This window comes from Colias philodice, chromosome 1 (assembly GCF_061535455.1).
Source record: "Colias philodice isolate Cphi_HAF_F1 chromosome 1, ilColPhil1 Martin Lab GWU primary, whole genome shotgun sequence".
Taxonomy (NCBI): Eukaryota; Metazoa; Arthropoda; class Insecta; order Lepidoptera; family Pieridae; genus Colias; species Colias philodice.
Genome location: NC_143086.1, coordinates 3955210 through 3968208, shown reverse-complemented (window position 1 = coordinate 3968208; position 12999 = coordinate 3955210). Strand labels below are relative to the sequence as shown.

The window sequence follows — 12999 nt, the reverse complement described above, 5'->3', positions numbered from 1 at the left end:
ACAGACGGGGCCCGGACGGAGCACGGCGTTGAAATGTCGATGGATATTGTTTCATTTGTTTCCTCCGGCACGGCCCGGTCGATCCGGTATAGTGTGAATCATGCTTTATTCGTAGTCTCAATCGAAATTGGCCATTGTAGTCAAATTTCGGTCGAGAGTACTATTTTATATTGTTTTATTATACTTAAATGTATTTATTATTGCTTGTCGTAGAGAATACAACATAGTTAATATTCGGTGAAGAATATTAAAGGAGGATGCTCCTCCGTCCAAGGTGTTGATGGACATTTGATGATGTTAAATGTTTCAATAATATTGAAACTGATGGTTTAAGAATTTACCTACGTTATCGTTATTTATGTCTGCCACATACGCTAATCTATACCTACGCAGGTACACCGTAATGTGTGTGGGAGTAAACCTGTGCAGTTTTTTGAACCTGTACAGGTGAGCAGAGCAATATCGAGAGCAATTCTTTCAAGTGTCACTGTACGGTATACCTGAACGTCCACACACGTCAAGCGACCTGCGCAGGCATACTTGTACGGTTAGACCTACCTACCTCTAATAATACTGACTATTTACCTAATATATCTGTAATTCTATGGTATAAACTAAATGAGACGTACTTATGTCTAACGATATTGCTTGTTATAGAGAATACAACATAGTATTCAAACTCGAACTCAATACGTTTTATTGATGTTTTCGAGTTATGAGCCCCTTCCTATGTATAAATGAGAGAAAAATATGTTTAACAATATTCGGCAATGATATTTTAAGTAAAAATGTATAGATAGATTAAATGCGCTCCGGGAGTGGCACGTGCGTACACAATGTAGCTAATTGGCCACAGTTCGCTTCAGTTGTCTCTATTTCACTTGCGATAATTGAATCATGCCATCTTACTCTGACGTCCAATCGTGTGTATATTAGTGTGCCGATTTTGAAGATCGAATGTTGTGTTGGGACCCTATCTAGGTACACCTTTTTACTTATAATATCATTGGTGTAACATCTATCCCTAATGAAAAACGATGTATGACTTAGACTTACTTATACAAATTTAACATTATGTATTGCTTATTAAAGAGAATACGTCATAGAGAATATTGAAATTCAAACTCAAAACTCGAAACGTTTTGTTTATGCACCAAAAAATTATGTTCCTTAAATGATATATAAGTGAGAAATGAATAAAAATGTACTTTAATTGAAAAAAAAATCAACAAATTTTGGAAAAGATTGAAACTAAGTGTTTAAGAATTTACTACTAACTAAATGTTTAAAGTTTAAAATAAACGCCTTATAACTTTTAATAATGACTATTTAATAAATTTCTAAATCTATTTGACTTACACTTATTTATGTTAATGTTATTGCTTATTAAAGAGAATGCATCGTAGAAAATATTCAAATTCAAACTCAAAACTTTATGGGCCCTTTTCACCATGAAAAGAACAATTTCACGTTGGCCCAACAAATGATGGTCGATGTTCGCCGCCATCATGGCGATGAATCTACACTATCGTGATGCCTCTACTCGCCCCACGCTGCCCATTGTGAAGAGGGCCCATTAAATTCTTGTAATAAATGTATTCGCTGAAGAGTTATTAGCTCTTCTTCGATATAAGTGAGAGATAAATAAGGAATGAACAACATAATATCAAAGATTTTAACTGAATATAAATAATACTGTTTAATACCAATCCCTAAAAACGATGACTTTTTAATATACCTACTAGCTTTCCGCATGCGGCTAAGCCCGCGTTTTTAAAGAAATGCATGCATAGTTCCCGTTCCCGTGGGATTTCCGGGATAAAACCTATCCTATGTGTTAATCCAAGTTACATAGATCGATACATGATACCTATATTCAACATACAACTAATGAAAAATGCAGATGACTTACTTAAGTTTAGCATTATTGCTTATTATAGAGAATACGACATAGGTAATACTATTTACTTAGAAAATACTTGTCCCATCCACATAAGTGAAACATACATAAAGAATCGAAACCTTATCTAATGAAAAAAATGCGACGACAATTTAAAGATAGACTCTAGAACACACATATTGACATCAATCTCTAAGAACACTGACTATGTAATAGACCAATATATCTATATAATTATATGAAGAAGAGAAATATGCATAAGAAGCGAAATAAATAAATTACCTACTAAATCTGATAACATATAAAAATTAACATAACTGTTAATATTAAAGTAGTAAATAATCCAATCATTCTAATCAACTACCTCTTTACTCTATCAAGTATTCTTATATCCCCCTTGACTATTGAAAATGGTTACACTCGTATCTATGAAATTATTTGACGATAAATATTTTTCTTCTCTAATCCTTTACAAAGACTATTTTACGTTCCAAACCATGCTTAAATGCTGATTAAATATTTTCTTGTATAATATGACATAAGATTTCTCAAACCAATTCTCAATTCATAAATCGGCCTATAGATATTAATTAAGTCCAGTATGGTATTGTACTTGCTTTTTGTGATTTTTAGAATTAATTGTCCAGTATTATAATATTATGATGTTGTATTTATGTTTTTCTTAATCGATCTCTAATATGTTTAATCCTACTTTCCTTGCCTACTCATCACAAAATACCCTTACACGTTTGGAAGATCCATATCAGCACCAAGTTCCTAGCCATCCTAATCATTACCTAACTAAACCCGCAATCCTCTTTCACAATAAATAATAACAACGTAATGTAATACAAATATGTACAAATGCAAACAAACGTTCAACAACATATACCATTAAATAGAACTTCATAAAACTCGAACAAAGCAGAAAGTTTTCAAAGCAGCTTCGTGTAATCGTGATACCTGTAAAGAAATATTTTATTGTTTACTCATTACCTTGTGTAGTTTTCGCAACAACAAAACGTAGTTATAATGGCTTTCCTTGAAAGTTTTATATTTGTTTTTTATCAAGTCAAAAGAATGTACTCATATTATGTGAATAAGATAAATGTCATATTCGTTATCTAAAACAAGATTGTATTGCCAATTCATTTTCAAATCTAAAGTTTATTAATTAGTTTAGTTAAGTTTAGTTTTATTATTCTTGTTATAGCTCGTAAATATATGAGCTATGGCTCATTCAGTATTATCTTGAACATATCTAAAGTAAATAACACCACTAAGAACAGCTGAAAGGGACTTAATGATTTTCGCTTCATTCGATTTGTCTCCGCCTGCATTAGTAACCTTAGCTGTTAAAATGTGAAAAACATAAATCGGAGTAGAAGCGAGCAGTTACAAGTACATTACTTCAATACTAAATTTTAGCCAACTTTCGAAAAGTTCTCGTCTCGTATTTTGTTTAATTTTTTAAGGTTTCTTTCCCAATGGTCCTATTTTAGAATCAGGCGTAGTACCTTGAGTTGTTTCCCTAGAGATACCTCTCCGATCATTAAAGTGGGGGTGAAAAAATAACGAAGAAATTGTGACCTTCCCTGCATTTGGAGGTATCATTGAACAGGTATTCTAAAGTTAGGTCGAAGACCGAAGATTGATATTTCATTTATCTAAGTATTAGTTTTTGAAAAGGTTGGGAGTGAAATGTCGAAATATGAATTGTAAGTATCTCAAGTATTAAAATGCAATAAATTTCATTTGAGTAGTTACTTTTAAGCATAAGAAAAACATTAAACACCAAAAACACTAAATACAATTTGATATTTTAACATAAACAATAGAAATCAGTATGTATATAATATTTTTTGTGGCAAACGCATACGTAATGTTCTATGAAACAGTTTTATTAGAATCTAATGAGCTATGGCTCGTATTTTTAAGAGCTTTATCACGAATTAACAGAATTTTAAACTTGTTTACTAGGCAAGTTACGTTTTTCTTTTTTAAATATAAACTTCATTAATTAAGTACCTATTTCGAATAAACGCTCATTATAAAGGGACTTTATTAAAAAAGCACTTTTCTCAAAATGATACAATTACTGCCACCTTTTGTTTCACATAGGAGCTTTGGAAAAAAAAACAGCAGTACCTTAATGTAATATTTTATAAACCTTGTAATTTAATAAACCTTTAATATTACTGCATTTTTCTTTCTCCACTACATATTTTTCAGAATTTTCAAACAAATTATTGAATGTTACAAAAACTACATTAGCTGCACCATGCGGTCGAAACGTGCAAACAATGTAAATAAACTGTAGCGCTCCGACATTCGAGTGAACCTGAAAAATGTATGTCGTAGTTCCCGTGTCTCCGTTTAGATGGCTCTTAGGTAAACCATCGAATCGCCCCATAAAGCGCTTAAAGCATAAGTTTAAGGAACGTACCCATACTACGTTACCCGTTTAGAGATTGGGAAGATCTTTAAAACACTACGATTAGTCACGTGATGATGGGGAGTGGGTTAGATTTTTTTTTACGTAGTCGATCTCGCCTAAAGTAATTTCGCAATTTTTCGGTTTATACTCGAATACGGTGCGCATATTTCAATTTACTCGTATTATAATTTATTATACGCATGAAGTAGTCTTAAGATAAACCGGTGGTGACTCAAATTATTTTCTTTTGTTGCACTTTCTGCCTGTGAAATGATTGAAAATTGCACTTGTCAATGCTAATTAAAAACTTTAAGGGAGGGGTCTGGGCATGGGGTCGAAAAATCTTGAAAAATAATTCACGTAGTATGGGCACGTTGTCTTAGTTCCACTTACCGCTTACTGCGCTTGAGGTTCCGGCTCGGCGGGGCGGGCGTCCCACTCAACTTTCACCTTCGCTTCGCAAGCCGCTTTCCAGCGTCCCAAGTCCTCCACCATTTCTGTTGCAATCATACAAGTATTGCTTTGATGTAACAATGGGTTAAACATGCGTTTAATGGGCCCTCTTCACAAAGGGCTGGTGGGCGAGTAGAGGCAATCAAGAGTGTACAGGGCCTAAATATCTATATGACCAACCGAAATTATAGATATACTAGCGGTCCGCCCCGGCTTCGCCCGTGGTACCTACATGTTTAAACTATCCTATCTCTCAAGTTGGATCGAACTGCGGTGTGCGAATTTTATTATAATCGGTTAAGTGGTTTAGGAGTCCATTGAGGACAAACATTGTGACACGAGATTTATATATATTAAGATTAAGATTCATAATCGCTGTAATCGCAGCTAACATCGACGATCATTTGTTGGGCCAACGCTGCCCATTTTGAAGAGGGCCCATAATATGAGCTAAATATCGCATAGCCACAGCATAGCGTTATGCATGACTTGACATCGCATAGCGCAGTTCGCATGAAGTTCGGAAGTAAGTACTAAGTTCATTATGACAAGTTCCATCGCTTGGCATTTAACATTCTAAAGCTCGCTGAATCTAAATATCAACAAGTTGAATGTATACAGCACACAATAAAAAAAATTGTTAGTCACAGACGATAAATAAATGGAAAGAGCTTCGAATCCCACCTTATGATCAGATATTATAAATTCTTTAAAAAGTTCCAATATTTATAAGCATTTAAAATTACAAAACTAAAAATTCAAAGATTAACATTTTTATCAAAGCTTACATCCCTGTACAAAATATTCAGCTCAACAGGTGTATTATATACAACTCCATATAACACGCTAATGCGGATTCGGTATTGCACTTGACTTGTTCCACGTAACTCGTAAGCTACCCGAGCGTAAGTGGCGTGCGTTTGTAGCGCCATCTTCACGAAGCTTTCGCATTACAAAGTGCTTTGCATTTCATCTACGAGTCCTTGAAATAGGAGCATTCTCGCAAGCTCTTAAAGACTTACAAAATGTATGTTATAATTCCTATGAAATTCCCTTCCATTACATGCACGTTTAGAATAAATCAATACAACCGCTAATAATTTCTAACGCGCAACACGTGGCATAAGTCTTACGAAGATGCTACCTAATTGAGAACGCTTGAAAGCGAACTTCTCGTTTGAAGCTGGCTTATTTATATAAACAGTTTTCTGTGTTGGACCTCAGAATTTCTAAGAAGCTTATTAGTGGAATTCGCTATTATGTACAAGGGCAACTTTGAAGGGTATGTCACAAAGCAGAATATTATGTTATATTAATTGAGCGCTCGAGCTCATTAAAATCGCATTACAATAAACTTGTACATTTCATCGAAGTACGACATTCATAATACGAAGTTAACATTCATAAAATAGTAATAGCATTTGCATAGCCTTTTATCATATAAAGGATGACTGGTGAAATATACTTTGAACGATTCCCGTTGCATGTAATAAAAGTCAGTCCTTAACTTTTATCCTTTTTTGCTATAAAGAAGTGTAGACACGCGCTCCTGCCATCATTTCGGTTCAATCACGCGGTGGCCTTAGCACACAGTCCTAGGCTACCATGGTAAACCCATAACTATACTCAATAACTTACATAAAATGCTTCATTTTTTTTGAAACATAACTTTAAAAATTTACTTAGTAAAATCTCTTAGTATCACATCCTGGAGTTTAAAGAATATGTTACCAGTCACCTTAAAATTAATTAATAATGCGATTTTTTTAATACTTACGGTGAAGCTGGAAATATTCAGCCTCAGTGACCAGGAGGTCATAATCAGCGAAGTTGTTGGGCAGGATCAGCCGGCAGTTCCTGAGGTAGTTCAGGATGTGGCGGAACATTCCACCATCACGGTCGATGAAGTAGTGCTGCTTCAGGCTGTCCAGCACCAGCGGTATGGCGCCAGAGAACATCTTGCCAAGGCGGGAGTCCGGGAACCTGCTGTTATTTTACTAGGGTTATCACGGGATTTCTAGAGATAAGGATAGGTGTAAGGTTATTGAATCAAAAGTTACTAAGACGTGTACGTCTTAGTAAGGGCGGTAGACTGTAGTCTAAGCTTAGTAGTTGTTATTTCATTAGTCTTTTATAAGACACATATAAAGAAATCCAAAATTACGAACATGCCGAGTTCCAAAATTGAAAACGAAACCTGATACTCTATTCATTCCTAACGCCGTGAGCACGTATAATTATTACTCCTTTTGTCCGAATCCAACGAATTTGGGATGGGTTTGAATCAGTTAAAACTTATAGATTACGGATACAAAATTCAGAGCATTTTTCGATTTACTGGGGGTCATTTAAACGCACACAAAAGTAGCTCTTAATAACTTCGGCGTAGGATAAAAGTGGCGCGAGGTTTGTCCGCATGACTGCCGGCTACGCTTGTGGCTCGGATTGGATAAACCATGCTTATTTACGATCCTGCCAAAATAACTGGGAAACTGAGAACAGGCGAACAAGTTTTAAAATCTGACAAATGTTTTTGATAGCTTGAGCCACGCCACGTGCACGGTATAAGTAATTTACATCACGCATTATGAGATGCTATCGTTTGATTATCAATTTCACAGTGTTATTTCGGTTTAGGAATATTCCTTGAAAACTCGCTTTGAATATATTTTAGTCAATTTTAAATCCGTAACTGTAAAAGTTACAATAGAGCCGCTTTAAAACCAAATATATTGGATAGGTACTTACACAGTCAGTGTCTCCATGGATGATGTATAAATCACCCCGCCCACATCGATATGCACCGGCGCCGTCATGTGGTTGGGCACCGCAATGCGCGGCATGCAGTAGCGCGGCTCTGGCGCGTACGTCATCTCATATCCAGGGTGCTCGTGGATGTGCCCTGCCCCGTGGTATCTATGCGGGGTCATCTCGCACTGCAGCGAGCGAATGTCTTGCACATTGTCGTACCAGCCGCTGTCCACGGATTGGGCGACGTAGGGGCGAGGGCGGTAGGGCCAGGTATCCGGGCGGGGGTTGTGCGGCTGCACGTGGATAGGCCCGTGCGTGTGCGTGTGCGTGTGCACGTGCCCCGGGCCGTGCCCGTGTCCCCGCGCGTGGACGTGCCCCTGCGCCTGTGCCCCGTTGGTGTGCTCTGGCGCATGCATGTGCGATGAACGGCTCTCGTTCGAAGGCTCAGCCGGTGAGCAAACGGATGTTGCCCGATCCGGAGGCGGACTCCAATTGGGCAGCGGCTCCGTGCAACGACCACTTACTCTGATTCAAAGTTGAAATAACATTACATTACATAGGTATTTTGTTAAAAGTGCCACCATAAAATGCCACGTCATGGGCGAAGAAGCGAATCATTCCTATAATATTTAGCACCAAGCAAATAAATAATTTTGAGTTTTGATCCGATTCAATTTTTTTTTTTATTATTATGCAATTAAAAACGCTTGTTACATGAATTCCTTTGATCGATTGTCAGGCGCCATATTCAGTGTATCAGAACTTTTATTTATTTATTTATTTTGGTCTACCAACGTTTGTTTACATTACATATAAAATATCAAAATTCACATACACAATTATAAGATCAATGTAAAAAAACACTTATAGGTAAACACAGCATGCGAAAAATAAGTTTTAAAGTATACAATTACACAAAACAATTAGTGAAGTACAAAAAAAAGAAAACCAATGATTATATATTATGTACTTAATCTATCCTATTCCTTAAAAAGTGAATTAAAAGATTTGCGGAGCTTGTTGGGGGAATCTACAAATATATCAAACAAATGACTGTAGTCGTTTACGGTTTTACAAATTCTCGGAATGGGTGAGTTCCGACCCGATACGGTTCTGCGTTGAGGAGGACACAGCGGCAACAGAACCTTACGAGGATATCTGGAAGGGATCTTTAAGTGAAATCTTTGAATCAATTGGGGGCAATCGATTTTACCCTTGAACAATTTTAAGGCAAAGAATAAATCAAGAAGTACCCGCCGATTATCAAGGGAAGTAATTCTGAAATGAGATAATTGCTTTTTATATGATGGTAACTGTTTTTTTGATTTCCCGCTAGAATAAACAAGGTGTAAAAGAAATCTTCTCTGTATCCTTTCCAATCGTAAGGAATGGCACGCGAAGTGAGGTCTCCAAACCACAGAACCGTATTCCAATATACTACGAAAAACGCCTGGTGATGCTGTTTTATAATGATATTTTTTATTTTGTTGTATAAATTTTCATTTAACGAAAATTTTCCCGGTATAATTTCTATTCCGGGAATCTTTGGAGATTAAATTCTCCCGTGAGATTGCAAATAAAATTCAACCGTATTCAATTATTATTAACACCTTATGTAAAACGAACTTCAATGTCTATTAAAATCTGTTAGAGATTATGTAATATAACATCTGTAGGTTCACTAAAGAAAATATGTTATAAAATATATGTATAGGTACAATATTGTACTAACCTTTTCGGCATGCTGGCAAATTGCGATCGACTCTCAAAATTCGAAGTTTATTTCAAATCTGAAAGAAAACCTCTATTAAAACCGAAACTGCAGAATACTAATCGAAAAATGATAATTATTGTATGAGTACCAAGACTCGATATTTACGTATGAATTAGAATTGATATTCTTTATATAATTTTGAACCGACGTGACAAAAAAACTACTATAGGTTCTAATTTTCGTAGCGTATTTTTTAGATGTACAAAATGAACGCTACATTATAAAATCCTTTTGGTATAAAGAACTTGCCTCAATTTGCATAATGACACGAAATAGTAAAAATGAGTGAATTTGTTTGTTTTGTTATACCATACTTGTCTAAAGTCATATATGTATTTAAACATAATGTATAAATCTTTTATTTCGATATCCGTGGATAATGGTTATAGTTTTTTAAGTTAAAAACCCCACTTGTAAAATAGAGGTATATTTATTATGTGGAATTAACAGCTTTTATAACATATTATGCTTTTTACTCCAAACCATGAGTTCTTTATTGGTTGATTTTATAGCTTATCGTTAAAACTATTAAAACATTTTCTGGAATATAATACACAACAAATGAGTACTCCACTAATCGCTACACGATAATGCAATAGCTTATAATAAATCGCAAATCGGATTACATGTTAACACTGTAGCTTCCTATTGCAGTCAATTAGGAGAATTGATTGCCCCCCGTATTGATATCAACAATCGAGCTTTCCTATTACCGTGTATTCTTTCCACTATAACATCCATTTAGATTCCATACAACGAGCTTAGGAATTATGAACACGATTTTAATGTACACTAGCAGTCCGCCCCGGCTTCGCCCGTGGTACATATTTACGTTTTCTCTACGTAAGAACCATCCTCGTACTTCAAGGAATATAATAAAAAAAGAATTAACGAAATCGGTTCAGCCGTTCTCAAGTTATGCGCTTACCAACACATTTTGGGATTCATTTTTATACAGGGTGTCCCGTAAGTAGTGGACCAACGGGTTATGGGGAGTAGAGGGACTTATTATCTAATAAAAATACTAAAATTTATTGTCCTAAACCATAAAGTTTTTGATTTATGCTTTATTTTCAAAATTTGATAAAAATATCATCCACGTAAGCTTAATATGAACTTTTACCATTTCTGTTTTTATTTTATTCTTATTTTTTTGTTCAAGGTTGTTAAGAATACATAAGTCTTCCTAATTAAAATGATACTCAAGCATAATTAACAACAACAACATAATTAGACCAAAAAATAGGTACAATTTTACGTTTTTAAAATTTACGGACTGAAGTTTGAACAAAGCTGGTGTAAAAAAAATGTATGGTTACCCTGTGGAACTTTATTTTAAAAACTTCTACATCTCATACAAATTACAAAAAGGTATAATTGTGTGGTATAAAGTATTTAAAAAAATGTTAAATTGGCGTACAACATTCAAATTAGAAATTATCAGGTAGTCAACTCATTAAGTTATTCCGAGAATTATTGCCTTCATGGGCGCGCGCTGGAATTCTTTTGTATTGTTTCTGGCCAATCATAGACGATACTTGAACCCACTATTATTTTCTTTGACTTTCAACTATTTCAGTGACTTGCTTATAGCTCGGAACTACACGCGTGTTTAGCTTGAATCCGTCATTACGATATTATTCTTTGTTGAAGTGCGATTGAATTGGACACTGATATTGCTTGTGATTTGGATGTTGTTCTACTTTGGCTTTTTGAAGAAAAATGCCTAATACATACACTCCATGTGAATATGCAGAAAAATGTTTTTTATTTATGGACTCAGTGATGGAAATGCTCGACAAGCAACACGTGTTTATCGTGAGCGTTATCCCAATCGGGATTGCTATCCTGATCACCGATTTTTTCTCAGAGTAAATAATGCATACCATGAAGGTCGTATTCCTGGAATTAGAAATCGAATAGGAAGGCCTAGAGATGAGTCGATGATCGTCTAATATTGACAGAAGTAGAAGAAGATCCTTCAACTAGTACTGGCCGTATTGCTAGACGCACTGGTGTACCAAGAAGTACAGTGCATCGCATATTGAAGAGAAGTGATTTACACCCGTATCATGTACGAGTGAGCAAGCATTAATACCAGATGATTATCAATGACGAATTAATTTTTTGTCGAGAGATGCTTGATGCTTGGATCAAAATTTTTTTTACTCAATAATTTTTTTAACATTTCTGCATATTCACGTGGAGTGTATGTATTAGGCATTTTTCTTCAAAAAACCAAAGTCGAACAACATCCAAATCACAAGCAATATCAGTGTCCAATTCAATCGCACTTCAACAAAGAATAATATCGTAATGACGGATTCAAGCTAAACACGCGTGTAGTTCCGAGCTATAAGCAAGTCACTGAAATAGTTGAAAGTCAAAGAAAATAATAGTGGGTTCAAGTATCGTCTATGATTGGCCAGAAACAATACAAAAGAATTCCAGCGCGCGCCCATGAAGGCAATAATTCTCGGAATAACTTAATGAGTTGACTACCTGATAATTTCTAATTTGAATGTTGCACGCCAATTTAACATTTTTTTAAATACTTTATACCACACAATTATACCTTTTTGTAATTTGTATGAGATGTAGAAGTTTTTAAAATAAAGTTCCACAGGGTAACCATACATTTTTTTTACACCAGCTTTGTTCAAACTTCAGTCCGTAAATTTTTAAAACGTAAAATTTTACCTATTTTTTGGTCTAATTTTGTTGTTGTTGTTAATTATGCTTGAGTATCATTTTAATTAGGAAGACTTATGTATTCTTAACAACCTTGAACAAAAAAATAAGAATAAAATAAAAACAGAAATGGCAAAAGTTCATATTAAGCTTACGTGGATGATATTTTTATCAAATTTTGAAAATAAAGCATAAATCAAAAACTTTACGGTTTAGGACAATAAATTTTAGTATTTTTGTTAGATAATAAGTCCCTCTACTCCCCATAACCCGTTGGTCCACTACTTACGGGACACCCTGTATTATAGATATAGTATTAACATAGGTAGTATACCTAAAGGTAGCTTTGGCAAGAGTGCAATACTTTTAAAATTGTCAAAGAGCCTTGTAATGAATTAAATGTTTGTGTTCTGATTTCTTCGCTCCATTAGTGAATATTGATTTCTGCTATCGTTTTTAGATTTAGGTAACCTAGTGGTTCATCGGTTTTGCACGAGCAATTATTATTAAACGTTAGGCATGAAGATTCATTTTTGGCGATTTCCAATTTGCATTCTTCCGTTCTTCCTTTATTTGCATTTTATACGGATTATTTATTATAAATTTTACCTTTACGTAATAGTATTATTATCTTTCTTTTGCCACTATAGGTACATAAATAAGAAGAAATTAGCGAATAAGCCGACTGTAACAATTACTATATTTATTGTAAAATTTCTTGATTGCCAAATAGATTTTAATAATGAATTTTGCAATATAATTATGCTGAATGAGGTTTGAATTTAATCGTTTGTTGTCCCTCCATTATTACATTTTTCTATAATTGCGTTACCACATAGTGAAGTTATTTTTCCTAAATTTATTATGATTCCCTCACACACAGATTATATATTCCAAAAATGCTTTATACACCACAGTCCACAATAATCCAAGACATTTCCCCAGAGTAAAACATTTCCTATTTCTGAATACCGTATATACCGCGCTCCGTTT

General features: G+C 34.8%; 1 protein-coding gene across 1 annotated transcript; it reads right to left on the bottom strand.

Moving 5' to 3' along the window:
- Positions 1-2727: 2727 nt before the first annotated feature.
- twz (BTB/POZ domain-containing protein twz) lies at positions 2728-8063 on the bottom strand. Its single transcript, XM_089706164.1, has 4 exons — positions 7539-8063; positions 6568-6776; positions 4731-4834; positions 2728-2863 (listed from the first exon to the last, which is right to left on the bottom strand). Exons 1-3 carry the CDS (start codon positions 7955-7957, stop codon positions 4734-4736), a joined length of 729 nt encoding a protein of 242 aa, XP_089562290.1. The 5' UTR covers positions 7958-8063; the 3' UTR covers positions 2728-2863; positions 4731-4733.
- Between the last annotated feature and the right edge of the window lie 4936 nt (positions 8064-12999).